Source organism: Borostomias antarcticus (assembly GCF_949987555.1).
Source record: "Borostomias antarcticus genome assembly, chromosome: 9".
NCBI classification, from domain to species: Eukaryota; Metazoa; Chordata; class Actinopteri; order Stomiiformes; family Stomiidae; genus Borostomias; species Borostomias antarcticus.
In genome coordinates this window covers 11,205,914-11,223,934 of record NC_140242.1, presented here as the reverse complement: position 1 = coordinate 11,223,934, position 18,021 = coordinate 11,205,914, and the positions used below count along the sequence as shown (strand labels likewise).

The following is an 18,021-nucleotide window of genomic DNA, read 5'->3' as shown; positions in this document are numbered from 1 at the left end:
TCAGGTTATGGAAAGAGGAAGGCAACAGGCCTCCTCTTGGAAAACTCAAACGGTCTCCTGCCACTTTAAAGAAACTCTGGCATGATTTCCCTAAGTTGTCAATTGTGAATGGTATATTGTGTCGTAGAGTTAAACAGTCGGCTCACTCCGCACATACTTACCAAGTAGTCCTGCCTGACGCTCTCATTCCCACAGCTTTGAAGAGTCTGCATGGAGAACAGTTTAGTGGCCATTTAGGTGCAGAGCGCACTTTGCTTAGAGCTAGGCAAATCTGTTATTGGCCTTTCATGTCCCGTGACATTCACAAATTCTGTGCAGAGTGCTTACCATGTCAATCACGCAGTTCTCCGAATCCTCAGGAACGAGCTCCATTGCAGTCCATTCACTCAGTCAGACCATTCCAGAAGATTGCTGCCGACATTACAGAGTTACCTGTTACCTCACAAGGGAATAGGTATGTTTTAGTGGTCGTGGACTATTTCACCCGCTTCGTCAATCTCTACCCTCTACCTGATCAGCGAGCCACCACGGTCGCACAGCGCATCTTTGAAGATTACATCCGGCAACACGGCATTCCTGAATCCATCCATACTGACCAGGGTAGACAGTTCGAGTCTGACTTGATCAAACAGCTGTGCACCTTACTTGGCATCGAAAAGACGCGCACCTCGCCGTATCACGCACAATCGGATGGCATGGTCGAAAGACTGAACAGAACCTTGAAGGACCAACTTGCGAAGTACATGTATCAGAGTGGTGGTGAATGGGACAAATACCTGCCTCAAGTGGAACTAGCCTACAACTCCAGTATCCACTCCAGTACCGGGTTCTCGCCCTTCTTCCTGGCTCATGGGAGAGAGCCCAACTTACCAGTAGACATCCTCCTGAACTGTGGTCCTGCTATAACATGCTCTACACCAGGCACGCCGGCAGCTTATGCCAGTGACCTGAGCACGCGTCTGTCTCATGCTTTCAAGGAAGCTGCTGCACAGTCCACTGCATCTAAACTGTGCCAGAAGCACCAGTATGACAAAAAGATGGTGTTTCATCCACACAAGGAAGGTGATCTAGTGCTCCTGGATGATCCAGCTCAAAGACAGAACAAGCTTGCCCCCAGATGGAAAGGACCGTTTAAGATTCTGAGGAGGATGGACAAGGACGATAGTCCAGGTGTGACCTATGAGATCACAGACCCAAGCAGGGCTCAGTCACGGAAGTGGGTTGTTCACCACAATCGCCTGAAGACGTACAAAGGCTCACTATCTGACTTACCTGCCGACTCTCCCCAGTCACTGGCGCAGGTTGATCGTAATAGCGCTGAAGCCCCTAGCTTACTTCCCTTCAATGCATTATCAGGAGCTTTGCCCTGTTGCCCTCCAACCCCCCCTTACGTGCCTACCAGGACTGGGAGACAGCCTACTCCTGCCCACGGGATTGCACATCCACACCTAGCTGCCCAACCTCAGCCTTTGCCGGAGCCTGTCTCTAATCCCGGTCCTTGCCCCTCTCTGTCCCCGGGATTTTCTGATTGTGCCAAGGTGCCCCCACCTGCCCCTGTGCTGCCTAGAGCTACCCGGGGTGGTCGTGTGGTGAGGACACCCTCCAGGTTCAGGGATTTTGTTACTTAATGGGTGATAACTGTATGGACTGTTCATATGTCCTCCACATTACGGGTTGTTTTTCCCATACATGCTTTTTCAGTATTTTCATGATGGTTGTTTTCTTTATTCATTTTTGCTCATGTTTATGGGGTTTAGGAGGTGATGGTGTTTGTGGTCAATTAGGGTTATGTTATATGTTTGTTTCCTGCGTACTGCACTACCTGGATCATTACCTTGTTTCAGTCTTGTGTATTTATTTATTTTCTCTGTGACTTTGAGTACAACTCTCTAGAACTAATGGTTCCTGAAACGAGGACGTTTCTTTTTGTAGCCGGGGAAGACTGTAACCCTGGATAATTATTGTATTTCATTATTTGGTAGTGTTGTCTATCATTGATTATTTACTACATTTGTATTTTCATTATTTTGTGAGTTTGTATTTTATTATTTTGGATAGAGTTACATCCACACTTATTCCCCTTCGAGATATGTTAGTTCCTACAGTAGAGAGCCCCCTGGGGACTTGAATTGGGGGTACACACCTGTTAGGCGGTGGAGAAGAACGTGTTCTCAGGTCTGAGCGTTTTGGCTATGTTGTAGGACTGCCGTATCTGCCGTATCCCTTAATAAAGAACTGGGTGTTTAACCCTAACCCTTTGTAGCCCTGTATAATTCCCTTCAACGCCCCAGGAGACTCGGAGAGTAAGCTACTCGATTTTTAGGGCTACACTTGCTTAGCGAAATGAAGAGATTTAGATATTACAACAACACACCATAGCCTAGTTCAGACTCGATGTTTCTCAAACTCTGCAAGCTAAGATGCATGACTATTCTTGATGTTTCCCAACCACTCAGCGGCAGCCAATTTGCACGCGTTGCGCGGCTGTCACACACTCTCCTTTGTTTGCCAGTGCAAAACAGTAGTTCAGCCTGTCCTTACAGCTTATTACTTAGCAAGGATATCAATGTGATTTATTTTGTTTAATTGAAGAAGTGTAGGCTAGCCTATAGCCTGTAATGTTTCAGTATTCTAAAACTAGATTTCACATAAAGACCGCGGATGTCAGAGTGGGCAATAACGTTCGAAGGCAAATTTATTTCAACATTGGTCCACAAAGAATGATGCAAATAATAAAGTGAAAGAAATAATAGCCTACTGTGCAAATATAATGTTTTATATGGACCTGCGTGTCTGCAATAAAGTTCCTCTATCTTTATAACCAACATTCAGCGGAAGCCAATTTTCACTCGTTGCGCATCTCGCTCCTAGTACTTTGTGACAGTTGCTTGGATGTATACTAGTATCTATACTAGGATGCATAAACCTATGTTTTGCGAATTTAATGGTCTGCCTCCTTCAGAGCAGGGTTATAATAGTTGTGCTTTTTTCATTAATTTTTATTTTTATATCGTTTTAACTTTTTGCGTTTAATTTCAGTTTAGTTTTAATTAGTTTTTAAAGCAGATTTGCTAGTTTAGTTTTAATTTTTTGATAATACTTAGTTTTAGTTTAGTTTTTATTAGTTTCAGTATTAGTTTTAGTTTTTTTTTTCTGCGCTAGCCTCGTGAGACCATCCTGATCTCCTGAGCTCACGTTGTTTCACTCTGTGCAAAACAAACCATCAGGCGAACGTCAGATTACTTCTGCGCAGGGACACAGCTAAAGAAATAGAAGGATAGATTTCATATCCACCCAAAATACTAGGCTTATGTATGGAATGAAAAAGACTAAAACTAAGGACATTTTCTCTACAATTTTAGTTTATTTTAGTTAGTTTTGTAAACACACAATACAGTTTTATTTAGTTATCGTTTTTTTGTAAAGCCTAGTTTTTATTTTTATTTCAGTTAACTAAAATGTTTTTTCACACCTAGTTTTCATTTTTTAGTTAGTTTTCGTTAACTATAATAACCTTGCTTCAGAGTTCTACTCGGCAATTAGGCTGTGAAAGCGAGCGCGCCTCTTGGAATCTAGTCATAGCCTATTGTTGCACAGATTTCCGTCACGTCTTGACTTTCACAAACAAAATGATTAGGCTACAATAATTAATATGAGCACACTTTAGCGACAATGTGCCGTGCAACCCTGATCATTGAATAGCATAAGTTAAATTACTATAATATTAAAGACCGCGGATGGCAGACGATAGGCTACATACGTAGTAGGCGTATAGGCGCCAAATCCGGAGCTCCATACAAAGGAATGCAGCATAAACAATAGGGATTGCGCAGATGAATGAATGAGGTGACTAATTATTTATAAATAATGTAACCTGGTGTATTGAGTACCACAGGACACAACTAAAAAATATGGGTTCTTTATTCTTGACCACTTGGCAAAGGAACAAAATGGCATTAAATGAGACTGTAGTCTTCCCAAAGTGATAAGGCTAATACACTCCCAAGATCTAAGATGACTGTAATAAACAACATTACTAAAGGTAATGTAAAATGCATAAATCACTCTAAGGTGCATAAATAACTGTAGGGTCGTTCTTCTATTGACAAAAACAAAAGAAATCAAACCAAAAACACCCACAGTTAATTACGATAGAACATAAAACCTGTGGTAGCCTACATTAACAGCAACTGAAATGTGCAGCCTTTCTCTATACTCACGTACTGTAGGCTATCCTATCTTGGTGCTGCTAGCTAAATTGCACGTGATGGCAGGTCCTTGACTCTACTCAGGTAGGCTATTATGCAAACAAAAAGAACAATTACAAATATGTACCCAACATTCACTGATAACAGAAATACAGTACATGAACTTGCATACACCAATATGGACGATGCACTCACAGGGTCCTCACAAACCGCAGCGCACGCAGTCCTCAACTTCCCACACGCAGCCCACTGCATGGATATATAATCTGCAAACATCAGACCCACTCACGTCACCAACCCAAGTGAACATGTCATTCAATTCTCCATACAAGTCCACTAGCATTCATCTTTAGATCATTTTACAATATACAAAGCTTCACTTTAGAATATTTACCACTTTTATCCAGACTCTACGAAACATACGGCAATCTGTCCACGAGAGCACATGCGACCTGGTCAAACAGACGACTCTCTTCCAGATACCTCATGCGCTACTTTTGCAAGTGCATGTCTCACGCTGGGGAGGCCCAGAAAAGCACAGCGCCATCTAGTGGCTTTGGTTCACATCTATTTTCCACTTGGCTACAATAACATAAAACATAAAACGAAATATAACGAAATAAAAACAAACAATAGGCCTACAGGCGCAGAATAAAATAGCTTGCAGCAACAGTACAAGAAAATATTTTAAAAAGGATGATGAGCTATGATGATGACTTAAGATAGACCTGTGCATAGTTTACGGTGTGGATTAAGGGCATAGGAATAGGACTAATGTTGCGTATTTCTTGTAAAATAATCAACAAGGCTACACTACAGCACACATCACCAAGGCTAATATTGTTGGCAATAAGGCCACCACAACCCTAGACTTGTTGATTAGGTTATAGCCTACCTTACAAGAAATACTGTAGGCCTATAGAGTCTTAATAGGCTAACACCCCCGGAACGGTGAACGGAACGTTATTTTTCGTTCTTAACCGGTTCAGGAACGCTATGTTGGTGGCGGAACACGAGAACGGAAACGTTAAATATGCTGGTTCTGCTCGGAGCGAACCGATTGAAAAATAATTTCGTTTTTAAGCCCTGTTCAGCACACGTAGATCTAGAATAGGGTGCAAGCCCCCCCCCCCCCCCCCTCTCTTTGGGATGAGAAAATACCGGGAGTAGAAGCCGGACTGGCTGTCTTCAGTACCACTCTGATAGCTCCTTTGTTCAGTAGAGAGACTATTTCGGTCTCTAGGACTAGAGCAGAGTTCCCAGTTGTGACTGACTTGAGAATCCCATTGAAATTGGGAGGTTTCACGGCAAATTGCAGTCTGTAACCCTTTAGGACCGTGGATAGCACCCATGGATGGACTGCGCATGCGTGCCAGTTCTCCGACTGGCGTGCGAGAGGCCACATGTCATTCAAGCTGTGTTGAATGTCACCTTGTCATTCAAGGTGTCAGAGAGAATGAACTCTCTTTCAGTGTGTTTTGTGTTTTTTTCTTTTTAATGAAAAAACAATTGGCCTTAGCTTGACGCCTGGTTGTGAGTGAAACGTTTATTGGAACACAGTTCAAAGGGTACATTGCTGGACAACTGAGGGACTTGAATCCCACCTCTCTCAGACTTAAAACCCTCGCTGGGGGCTGAGGGTGGGATTTTGAACTGTAAGGCACTGGAACGTGTGCCTCTACTCAAGGGGAACTGTGGCTGGAACTTCTGCATTCTGAACTGCATGCCACTGCACAGTGAGAACAGGGTCTGTTGCGCACCAGAGTGACTATCCTCTTTTTGGGGGGAGGAGAGTGTGGCACTACGGCCCTGAGGGAGGTAGGAGCAGGAAAATCCTGTGAAACGTCCAGTCCTCCCTGGCAAGAGGGGTAAGCGATCACTCGCTCGCCTCTTCTTTCCCCGAGGGATTGGGGGGGCCGATTCTTCGCGGTAGCCTGGGCAGCTAACTGCCAGCCCCAAGGTTTCTGGTTCGGAGCCTTGGTTTCCTTCACGGCTTGAACCGAAGCTGGAGGCCTGGGGGACCTGAAGCTCACATTGCGGACCTTAGCACCTGACATTGCGGCTGCGACGCCAGGTCGTTGAGGCCGAGGAGGGGGGGGGTGCCACCTTGTGAGGCAGGCATGCCTGAAGGGCTTCTCCCTCTTTCTTCCTCGTGTCACATGTCTGTTGCATGGCGGCAACAGATGGACCAAATAGCCCTTTGGGATCCACCCTGATGTCCAGGAGGTCCCTCTTCTCCATGTCACTGAGGCTGGACAGGCCTAGCCAAAGGGATCTCTCCCCCACTACAGCAAGGCCCATGGCACGGCCTGCGTCATGGACCCCACCACAGATGCTTCTGAGGGAGAGGTCAGAGATCAGGCAGATCTCTTCCCAGATACCTATGTCTGCAGAGCCTGCTTGCAGCTGGGCGCCCATCTCCTCCTGAAGCTGGAATTGGTAGGCAGCCAGAAAAGTAGCAGCATTAAGTGCTCTCACAGACTGGGCTGAAGCCTGGTAAATCCTGTGGCAATTAGAGGTGGTGAAGCGCTCTAACTTGCCTGGGAGGGAGGGGCCAGCTGCGGTTGGCCGCAGAGACGGGTTAAGGTGGCGTGCCACCGCAGGCTCGATAGGCGGGGGAGATGAAAGCCTGAGCGTTTCCATTCCCACAACATCCATACCAGGCTGGCCTTTGGTAGTGGCGTTGGTGGAAAAAGGCTTTTCCCAGTAACACTGAACCTCCGCAAGGCAGTCAGGCACGAGAGGCAAGAGCTGTCGAGGGGGGGGCTCGTGGGCAGCCAGGCTCCGACCGTCATACAGGCTCTTAGCTGCCCCCTCTCCTGACTGGGAGGCTAGCCACTCAAGCCCGGGCTTGGCTGCCGCCCTCTTGCAGACAGCGGACAGCAAGGATTCAACTGGCAAGGAGGACAAATCACTACCAGTGGTACCGGGCTGGACTGAGAAGTAGGATTCTTCTCCGTCCTCGACTCCCTCCGCAAGGAGGGCATTGTACCCCTCGAGGTACGAGTCCCCGTCATCGTCTCCCTCGGTTTGAGTCTCCGCGAGGAGAGGAGACAGGTAGCCTCAGAGTGACAGCAATGCGCACTCATCTCTTGAGGGTCCTCTCAGACATGAGGGAGCAATGGGCGCATGATTTGGAGTTAGCAAATGATACGCTAGCATGCTTAATCCCAAGACAAGCGATGCACAAATCATGTGGATCCTTTCCCGAGATTGTAGTACCACATTTCTCGGCCGGGCAAGGGCGAGAGGGGTTCTTAGTTTTGCCCACCTCTCCAGGGGTGTCATCCTGAAGAGAGGCCATTTAACTGGTGAGGTTAAATCAGTGGGTGTATTTAACTGGTGAGGTTAGCTACAGTCACAGTCGAATGGCTAGCTACAGGTGGTAGGTCTGCACTAGATATTAGCCCGCCACGACGCGCAGCTAAAACTGAGGACTGGATGAAGTTAGCTCGCCTTGACGCGTTAGCTAGCTTAGCACTACAGTTTGCAACTTCAGTGTGCAACTTCAACAGATAGTGAACATAAATGATGAAATGAATCCTCAGACGCAGGAGTAAAGTTGACCTTTTACTGTAGTTGTCTTCAGAACACATTTGTACTCATTGTAGTATTGTAAAACTGGAAAAATAAACATTAAATAGACACAATTACAACATGTAATGTGTGTACAATCTGCTATGTTTACATCGGCATATATAGCTAACAGCTTATTAGCTAGCCTGGCAGAGAAATAGCTGGATAAAAGTTCGAAATATTTATGAAGTTAAAGCAATACATCGTGATATTTGGACCTTTACAAACATGTCTGGTGCTAATTCTCCAATTAGATTTACTACAAGTAAGTTGAATCGTCAAAACAGTCTACTCAGAAAGATAATACATTGACATTTATTACCTTTTAAAGGAGAATGTTCGTTTTTGACAACCTGTACCTTATTTACGGCATATTATAAGACGTTTGACTCACCGAGATAACTTTGGTGTAATTCGGAGGCCTGTAGAAGAAATTTAAAATCCACCGCGAGCCAAGTATATCCATGTAATGGCGGCGGACGGGGCACTGAGAATGCAGCTTCTAAAAAATAAATTTTCTGCCACGAAATGGTTGTTTTCATCAATCTGTTTTTATGAATCGCTAGTTGTGCTTACATAGAGCGAGGGCTTGTCGTGGTTTTCACATGCCTCTGTAATATGATCTTTTGAAACGTCTTTCGAAACTAAATAAAGCTTCCCCACTTGCTCCAGCACGCATGCGCACAGCGCGCAGACTGGCTATTCTCATCTGTAGGCTACACTCGCGGCTCACATTCAGCAAGCATTCAGTCGAAGTGCGCATGCGCAACGTTGTGCTTAAACAACACAGTAGTAGCTAACTATTTCGGCGTCTATGGATATCATGCATGGATGTATTAATAGAACATGCAATGATGGCGGAGGTGAGAAAGCCGAAGCGAAACATCACAGAGGAAGCCAGAAAAAGAAAAAGACAATCTGATAATTTTACAACAGTATGACAGTGCACTTACTTGCAGAGCCTGTGGGGGCGCAGTTCAGAGAAAACCAGAGAAAATGCTATGTATTGCTTTAAATTCAAACTAAGCATGTCAAAATAGCTTTATACATTTCAGTTATGAAAGAAAGAACTGTAAACTTACAACTAAAGCCTTTTCCAGGGCTAGAACAGGAAATAATGTTTTCAGTGTGAGAAAAGCTGCTGCTGGCACCCTTCTATTAATACATCCATGGCTGGCACACGTTGCTAGTGCCTTCTGCCTAACACTTCCTTAGTTACAGGTGTCATGTGACCAAGCTCCACCAATAGGAAAATTATCAACAAATAAATACAGGGATTATTGAATTGCAATGGCTCAAAAACACAGGAATACTATACAACTAAAAAGGATGCCATGACAACCTGGGTGTGATTTTTTCTTATTGCCAGCGCCAGGAAAAACGTGAGTGGAATTCATTACAGACAATGTTTCTTATTAAAACTTCTTATCAAATAGGGTTTCATGTCAGGGTTAGCCCATTCTATGGCAGGTCATGCCTGCGCCCCCCCCCCAGGGCTCCCAGGTCCCACCAGCCTTCTGCCCCCACCAAAAGTTCGAGATTACTTTATTTGTCATATGTAATGTGTGTGTGCAGTCACAGTGAAATGTTGCTGCTCAGATAGACTCCAATACTCAATTTACAAATGTACAATTTACAAATTACACAATAAGTACAATTTCTATACAGAATAAAATAAGGGTATGGACGGATTGTATGCATACTATATATGGATGTGAATGAATAAATAAATAAATAACCCAGGGGGTGGGGCATGGGTGTTATACATACTATAGCTATAATAAATCATTATTATAACCTTGCGGCCCCCTTCAACAAGTCTCGTGAAATACCTGCTGTGAGGAGAACTGAGTCAGATTCACCAGTCTAAACATCAGAGATCACCTAAAGTTAAGAAGGAAGGAACAGTGCATTTTGGAATAGTTAAATGAGGCCAAGAAGACCTTAAATGCAGGAGGCTGCAGTTTTTTTCTTTTAGGAGACTGCATAGTATCTGTCATAAACGAATGGGGGACATATACTACAGTTGTCTCTTTTCATCACTTGAGTGTGCTTTGCAAACACATACCTAAGTAGGCTATGTTCAAGTTAATTAACTTAAGTCACAATGAAACCATGAAACTGTCCCAACAATGAAAACTCTAGGGTATATCAAACCCACCTCAAACACTCGCAGGTATTTGATCTATTATGTATATGACCAACATAGCATGTAAATAAGGCTGGAGATGGAGTCAGGCTGATCCCTCCCCAGCCCTCCACCTTGATAAGACCGACATCAAAGAGAGAAGAGGAAGACAGAGGTGTCAGGACGTCTGTCTGCCCTGCTCCCTCCCTCCCTCCTGTCTGGCTGACTCCCTGAGACCCTGGGGTGAACACAGAGAGGCACCAGGGAGTCTGACTCTGTCCCTTCACTCAGCCTCAGGTGACAGACCAGGGTCTGGCCAGGTCTGAAGACTATGTACTAGATATGCACTAGATACAATACAAACCAGGTCTGAAGACTATAGGTATTAGACACTAGATACAATACAAACCTTTTCCATATGATTAGGCAAGGAGAGAAAAAAACAGAACAATACATAAAAGTTGGAGTATATAACTTTTGGGGGATGCTATATTTGCTCTTGCTCCTCATCAGACCTTGAGGGGTTTTGTGTGTCCTGCCTGTTGTATACTCGGGGAGCTCTGTCTCCAAACTCCTCTTGTTAGCATCATGCCGTCATCAGGTAAGCAAGTCATCATCCCCCTTCCAATGCCCTCCCCTCCAAGTACAAGCCAGCATAGGGGCCTGTGGCCAAACAAAACAGACAGGGCTGGCAGGACTGCTGTCACACACGCACACACACACACACACACTCCCTTGTCCTTTTTCACACCTACGGGTGTCGACAGTCGTTGCCTAATGTGCAAAGGGAGCCACAACCTGGGTGGTATGAAGTACTGCTCTGACATGAAAAGATCTTGTCTGAAAGCTTTCTAACTCTGAACCTCTCAGCAGGAAAACACACACACGCGCATCTTTGTTATCTTTCTACTGTAGGTCCTCTTTTATATGATGCATCCTGTTATCTGAAAGTAACAAGGCTGTCTAGCATGTTCTGAGGCAGTGGGGCCATGATGGTAAACATCCCCATTAAAAGCTTTGATTCAAACACTCTGGAAGAGGAGCCCACTTCTTGAAGGAGGGGACCGAAATAATCTAGTTTTTGTCTTCCTCACAAGATTGGTATTAATATTACATTCCTACCTATCACTGTCATCCATGATTGGATGTAATAAGTAGATGATGGTCAATTTGATAAACTGCTAGACTACAGATTGTAAATTGCCAGATGTGAACCTTATAATGTCTAGCTGCGTACCTGGTATGAGGAATTGATTTGTGCTGATAAGATATTGTAAGGACAAACAATAACAAGAATTCCAATATGCCTGTACCTGTACTGATTATGTATGGCAAATACAATTTCTATTGTATTCCATCCCTCAGAGTGGCACAGGCGGAACACTCATGAAAGCAGTGGTTCCAAATCAATCAGAACATTGAAGAATCACGTTTAGGCTACTCTACACGTGACCAGTAGATGGAGGCATTTTATCACACAGCTTAGTGGGAAGGCGGCCTTTCCACCTAAGACGCTGTTATAGTCTAGATTTGTGAAATAGGCCTATGGAATATGAAATACGTTATGCTATGACATATTAAATGACAGCATTGTAGCAGGCAGCAGCCAGTTGACATTTTAGGAAGCACAAACAAAGTTTAAACCTTGATGTGTTGCAGATTGAGGCGAATGATCCAAAGCAGGTTTTGGACTGGCGCCTCTGAGGAATTACCGACAATTACGATAATTGCTGTCTTTCCAGTTATTACTGCGTGTCCCCTTGAGCGGAATCGCACTCTTTTTACCCTTTGACTCTGTGTCGCTGGACCGTCTAGGGCGGCTGTATCTGCAGGGCACACAAAGCGCCCGTGAGAAATGTCATATAGCAGGCCCTTTGTGAAGATTCAGCTTCACGGGTTAATTAGAGAGAAGAGACAGAAAAAAACTGCTGCTCAGCTCACTGAGAATGATTCTATCACTAATAGTCCAAAACCTAACTGACATTCCATATGGGCCTATCCGCCTTTTTTCTCCCCACGTTAGCCTTCTTTTGTCGGCAGTTAGCACAAGCCTACCCTGGGCAATATTCATAATCAGATTTATTGCCAGGTAGGTTTTTACACATAGGCCTAGCCTAGGCTGCTAGGAATTTGTTCTGATCAAACTCTGCTCTAACGAATAGCCAACGAATAGCCAACAACGAAACCCTGTATCAACAAAATCCCAAAGTTAAAAGCAGGCCTAAAGAGGGGAAAAACATTAAGAAATGCCTACAGCCTAGCCTAACACACAGACTTTGGGTTTGCCCAAAGAAAATATGCTATTGCCTACAAGTTTTAATTGTGGTGCCAGTTAGGTAACCTAGCCTACATTGTTTGCCTAATACATCCTGAAATAAAACCCATTATTTAGGATATTTTAACCACCATTTAGTGGCCTCAACACAACAGCGGAGGGACTAGGCTGAGTGACGGTTGCCTGATATCGATCGGAGTGGCTGCTGTGTATTTTGCATGGGATTGTTTAGAGGGTAATTGAGTGTCAGTCTCTGTCTGTGTCGTCTCGGTGGCGCCATGTGCCTTTTTGGATTGCTAATTTCACTAACCGCCGGTCCGCTCCGCCCCGCCCATAACATCCCGTCTCGGAGCAGCCATCAGGAGATCTCTCTGCTGGTACAGCCCGAGGAACCTGCTCGCTGCGCCGGCTTGACGAGCAAGAATGACAGGGCAGGATACCCGTTGGATATGCAAACAGGCATGCTCACTAGGCTACTCAAATATAGTGAGGGCCACATGATTGAGGTCTTAGAATCCCAGCTGACAATGTCATCATCATTATCATTTTCAAAAAATAAATAAACAAACAAAAATAAATAGGCCTACATTAATAACAACAATAATAATAATACACATTTGTTAAGATCGCTGATGTTTCAGCTATCCCACACTAGGCGACGATCACTGCAACTTCGTAAAAGCCAAAAGCACGAGCAAGCGGGCGGCTATAGACGGAATCAACACGCGCGTTTATGGCCCTGTCAATTAGGCGGCGTGACCGTGTGCGTGACAGCCGCCGGAGCCAATGAGAACGCGTCTCTGGCGGAGTATGGAAATCGAGCCAGGAATCGGTCCAATGAGCTTCCAGGGGGCGGAGCTGTCTCGTGTAGAGGAGTCGGGCTCGGCTTTTTCTTCAACTCACAATCTAATCCGAAATCGGTGTCAGAAGTAAACTGCCAGAGCTGAGGCCCTTTTCGCTGGTTTCGGACTATAAATGTGATGTAGAATCGTCATCGAAGGAGTATTTGAAGTGGAAGAGGACACCGTGTGATCGTTTTATCCGTTTTCATCCTTCCTCCACAAGGAATATCCCCCTAACATCAAGGGTCGCTCCGTTTTTCACTGTACGGAAGAATGTATGACGGCTTTTAGACACTTTTTCATGCAGTTCCCAATGCGGGGATAAACCGTCTCGGGTTTTCGGGGGCTTTTTAACCTTCTGGAGGATTTGTGCCCGTGCAATCATACGTTCAGGAATGCATCGCTCGATTTTATTAATTAGTTCCATGTAACTTTGTCTTCGAGCCCAGCTCGTAGGGTTTTGCTACTGGATAAGAATTTGAAAGTAATTTGTCGTAAATGGATCGTCATTCCAGTTTCTTATCCCTTTGGCTTCAACTGGAACTTTGTGCCATGGCCGTTCTTCTTACTAAAGGTAGACTTTGATCCTTAAATAATAACTATGGGCATAGCCTTTAGGCCTTGTGTGTGTTTGTCCTATTCATGGTGGAAAATGTCCTAAAAGTAGCGAAATGCAGGGAAGCAGCGGGGTCAGACCTCAGACGAACGGAGGCCTTTCGCTTGCTTATCCGTAGCCTATTCAGTTGTGAAACATTGAAGAAATAATAGGCTATATGCCTAAGGCATAGCCAACCGCAAATATCCTCCCTCTTTGCTCTAAATTGAAACACGGTTGCACTGTAGCTTTGACTATTCCAGCTTTTTCTCCTTTCAGCATTTCAAGAATTATGGCATAGCCTACACACAAAACTATAGCCTACATTCCAATAAAAATACCTTATAGCCTAGCAGACTTGTTTTACCATGAAATTTAAAGACATGGCCTATACTATGGTGAAATTAGCCTAAATGGACCTAATGCTTATAAGTTCCAACAGTTAAACACAGAACTGAGTAATCTATTTGGTTAATGCAGCATGCTCTTAGGCCTATGCATGATTATAACGTAGCCTAATGATGGCTTCCCCCAAAACGCATTAAAGTGATAATTATAGCCTAAATGATAGGATCATGTTTGAGGTCTTCTTGTACGTGTATGCTGTGGTGACGCTGTTTCTACAATGCAGCTGCCCCCTTGCTAGGGGTCAGTCATCTCATCGAGCTAATAAGATGACAGACTCGGAGAGTACACGCACACATGCTGTAACAACACACAAAGGACCCGTGTTTATCTGTTTACGTCTCCTTTTTTTGTTTGTTTGCATTGAGTTCATTGAGTGTTAATTGTAGTTATCAATTAATGCAAAAGTATTCTATAGAAGTAGGCTACAGACCAGGTGAGAGCAGCCTAAGCTGTGTGGAAATTTGGCCTCAATATAGGCTATAGGCTAGTGTGTTCCAATATTTTTTATTGAGTTATAAAATAACAGTTTATATAATGGCACACCTATTTGTTTTAGTTTTTAGAACAAAATACATTTCAACCCTTAAAGACCATTTTAAGAAGAAGCTTCATTAATGAGCTGGTTGGTGGAGATTGAGGATGGGAACCCGGTGCACCCCGCAGTGCACCCCGCCCCCCCAGGCCGTCCCGACCACAAGTAAGCTCGCGTGCAAGCTGCAAGAGGAGGCTCCCGCGCCGCGCTCTCGCCCCCCTTTTACGAGTTTCCATTTGGGTTAAAAGAAATTGACTTTGGCAAACAGACCACTAATTATAAGCTACACGGTTCCTGCTTTATAATACGGACTAAAGCACCCTTTGCACGGAAAGCTCTTAAACTTGGCCTATTTTCTGTATTTTACTAAAACATATTCCATAATGTCTGCTTTAGGTCTACCTGTAGCCTACCTAGTCATTGACGTGCGTGATAGTGATGTAAATAAATGACTGACTCCAGACTTTGAGTTCCTCAATAGCAAGCTGACAACATAACTTACCTAAATAAAGAGTGTTGGGGTAATAGTGTCATTATACCACCAAATACACAACAACATGCTTCTTTAACTGTTGGCTCTTATTTGTAAGCTATTAGTTGAAGTCCTTTATGCCTGTCAGACTTTGCCAAACACTTCTATTTTGCCAGGCCTAAATCTAACCGTCCGTCTCCTGCTGTCTTCTCCACAGGGGAGATCAGGTGCTACTGCGATGCCCCACACTGCGTGGCCACCGGCTACATGTGCAAATCGGAACTGAACGCCTGCTTCACCAAGGTGCTGGACCCGCTCAACACGAACTCTCCGCTCACGCACGGGTGTTTAGACCCCGTCAGCAGTGCAGCCGACGTATGCGGCTCCAGGAACGCCGAGGCCGCGATGGTGGGGGCATCCATGCTAGAATGCTGTCACGAGGACATGTGCAACTACAGAGGCCTGCACGACCTGGCACACCCCAGGGAACCCACAGGTAAGGACCCGGGGGCCACAATGCCTCTTCTGTGTCTCATTCGGTGAACTTCCAATAGCAACCCCTGTATGAGAGATACAAGAGAAAAAAACATACATGAGAAAAGGACCTCACTATCAAACTGTTATTCATTTGATAGCCTGATGGTTAGTTGGCTATTATATGTTTGGGCCTAGTAAAATATTCCAATGACAACAGGTGTGTGTATAGTTGTTAAACAGTTTTTTTTTTTTTTAATTGCTCACTGTTAAGGAAATCTTAGAATTCTCACCTTCACAGAACTTTGAGTTTAGTTTTAATGGTCCCAGCACAGAGTGCGGGGGGGGGGACCAGACCAGTTTACCTTAAGCACTTGGACGCAGATCAGATATTCTGTTTTTTATTGCATGTGCACTATGTAATTTTCCCACTCAGTAGGAATGTGCCTTGTAGAATATCCCCCGACAGACTGCGAAGGGCATAAATACTGGCTCATTGCGTTAGGAAAAGGTGCACAGAGAAAGGAATTGGGGCTCTCAAGTGGGATGTTCAGTTATGAGCTAGTCCTCGGTAGTTAATGGCTGAAATTAATTTCTGGCTGGTATATGGGATAAACAGACTGAAACGGACTCACACACAGCGCTGTCCTGGAGGGCATAAATCCATGTGAGGGAGAGAGAGAGAGAGACTGGCCCATCTTCTCCTCCCCCCTCCTCTCTCCTCTCCTCCCCTCGTCTCATTTCTCCTCCTCTCATCTCCTCCCCTCTCCTCATCTCCTCCCCTCTCCGTTCTCCTCTCCTCCCCTCTGTCATCTCTCCTCCTCTCTCATCTCATCTCCCCCACACTCCTCCTCTCTCATCTCCTCCTCTCCTCCCTCCTCTGCTTTCCTCTCTCCTCTCCTCCTCCAGATCATGGGAGGTATCACCCGGAGGGGAGCAACCGCAACCTGATCACGCGGGTGCAGGACCTGGCGTCCGCCAAGGAGGTGTGGTTCCGGGCGGCGGTGATCGCCGTGCCCATCGCCGGCGGCCTGATCCTGGTGCTGCTCATCATGCTGGCCCTGCGGATGCTGCGCAGTGAGAACAGGCGCCTGCAGGACCAGCGGCAGCAGATGCTGTCCCGCCTCCACTACAGCTTCCACGGCCACCACGCCAAGAAGGGCCACGTGGCCAAGCTGGACCTGGAGTGCATGGTGCCGGTGACGGGCCACGAGAACTGCTGCCTGACCTGCGACAAGATGAGGCAGGCGGACCCAGGCAACGACAAGATCCTGTCGCTGGTGCACTGGGGGATGTACAGCGGACACGGGAAGCTGGAGTTCGTATGACTTCCTGTTTCAAAAGCCCACAGCCCCCCCTTCTTCCCCACACACACCCAAACAGTCAAGACTTTGTTGGGTTTCCGTTTTTACTTAAAAAAAAACACAAAAAAAACTACCCCTCCTTTTTTCTTCTCCAATGTACTGAACTGTGTTTTTGTTTTTTTTCAATGGAAGAAAAAAGAGTGAGCGTGGAGCTGTGTGGTTTTTGCTAAGGAGCACTTTACTTGAAATGAAAGGCAGACCAAGGAGGAGCTGTATCTAAACTTGAGAGGGCTGAACTGAGGGGCCCTGTGGGATCCTGGACTCACTCTGAGCGATGAAGGATGCCACATCTGTCTTATTTGCACATTTGTAAAAAAAAAAAGAAAAAAAAAAAAGGTTTAAAATGGTGTTTTGCTTAAAAAAGGAAGAAACTAAATAGAAGAATTTTACACTGACACCAGGGTACAAAAATGACTTTCTGAGGAGTAAAACAAAAACAAGAGTTAAGGATTCAGTGTTGACTGTAGGTGTGTGCACACTCCTCGGTGTACGTTTCTTGATTCAAGCTTATTGTAAAGATTTTAAATATATATATTTTTGTCTGAATGCCTGTCCAGCGTGTTCTTGTTTTGGGTAAACGTGTGACACCTCCCTTGTGATCAGACCGAGCTTGATGATGAGTGTGAAAGATGCAAACGTTCATTAAACTGACCTGTTTATTTATATGGCGGTTTGCTTGATCCCTCTGTGTTGAGACTTTTGGCCGTGTTTTGGTCACAGTGTCGCTCCTGGTTTTGGGGGGGGGGGGTGTAACACCCTAGCTACAGTAGACACATATTTAAATAGTAGGAGTAGTAGTTTAATGCTACAGCCTACTGACACAGAGCTCACATGGCAGTTGTGTGTGTAGGTGCTTATATGTTGGAGTGTGTATGTGTGTGTCAACAGGCAGTACAAGTGTGAAGAGGGGACCACGCAGCAGTCTTTGCAGGGTGATGTTTCAAAGCTGGGAGGTGTGGGGGAGCAGTGGCGTAGTGCGTGTGTGTGTGTGTGTGTGTCGAGCCTGACAGTAAGGCCTTGTTGTACAGTAGTGCTCCACATGTGACTCAGTCATTCTTGAACCCCCTCCAAAGGTCAGATTCTGAGCTTCAAACACTTTTTTTTGGAGCACCCTGGATTTATCCTGGACGTAGTGGCACTATTCATT

At 45.2% G+C, this 18,021-nt stretch overlaps 1 protein-coding gene across 2 annotated transcripts; it reads left to right on the top strand.

The window, feature by feature from the left end:
* Positions 1–13,111: 13,111 nt before the first annotated feature.
* Positions 13,112–17,218, top strand: bambia (BMP and activin membrane-bound inhibitor homolog a). 2 transcript variants are annotated; one of them, XM_084443029.1, is made up of 3 exons: positions 13,112–13,292; positions 15,254–15,532; positions 16,420–17,218. In XM_084443029.1, exons 2-3 carry the CDS (start codon positions 15,304–15,306, stop codon positions 16,836–16,838), a joined length of 648 nt encoding a protein of 215 aa, XP_084299155.1. In that variant the 5' UTR covers positions 13,112–13,292; positions 15,254–15,303; the 3' UTR covers positions 16,839–17,218. The 2 variants fall into 2 exon arrangements, with proteins under 2 accessions (XP_084299155.1, XP_084299154.1); XM_084443028.1 differs by having other exon boundaries at positions 13,112–13,603.
* Positions 17,219–18,021: the final 803 nt, after the last annotated feature.

Excerpts from the sequence above, each read along its gene's own strand:
- bambia (XM_084443028.1), top strand. The coding sequence starts at position 13,528 with ATGGATCGTCATTCCAGTTTCTTATCCCTTTGGCTTCAACTGGAACTT. Across the intron at positions 13,604-15,253 it reads GGCCGTTCTTCTTACTAAAG|GGGAGATCAGGTGCTACTGC; the intron begins GTAGACTTTGAT and ends TCTTCTCCACAG. Across the intron at positions 15,533-16,419 it reads ACACCCCAGGGAACCCACAG|ATCATGGGAGGTATCACCCG; the intron begins GTAAGGACCCGG and ends CTCCTCCTCCAG.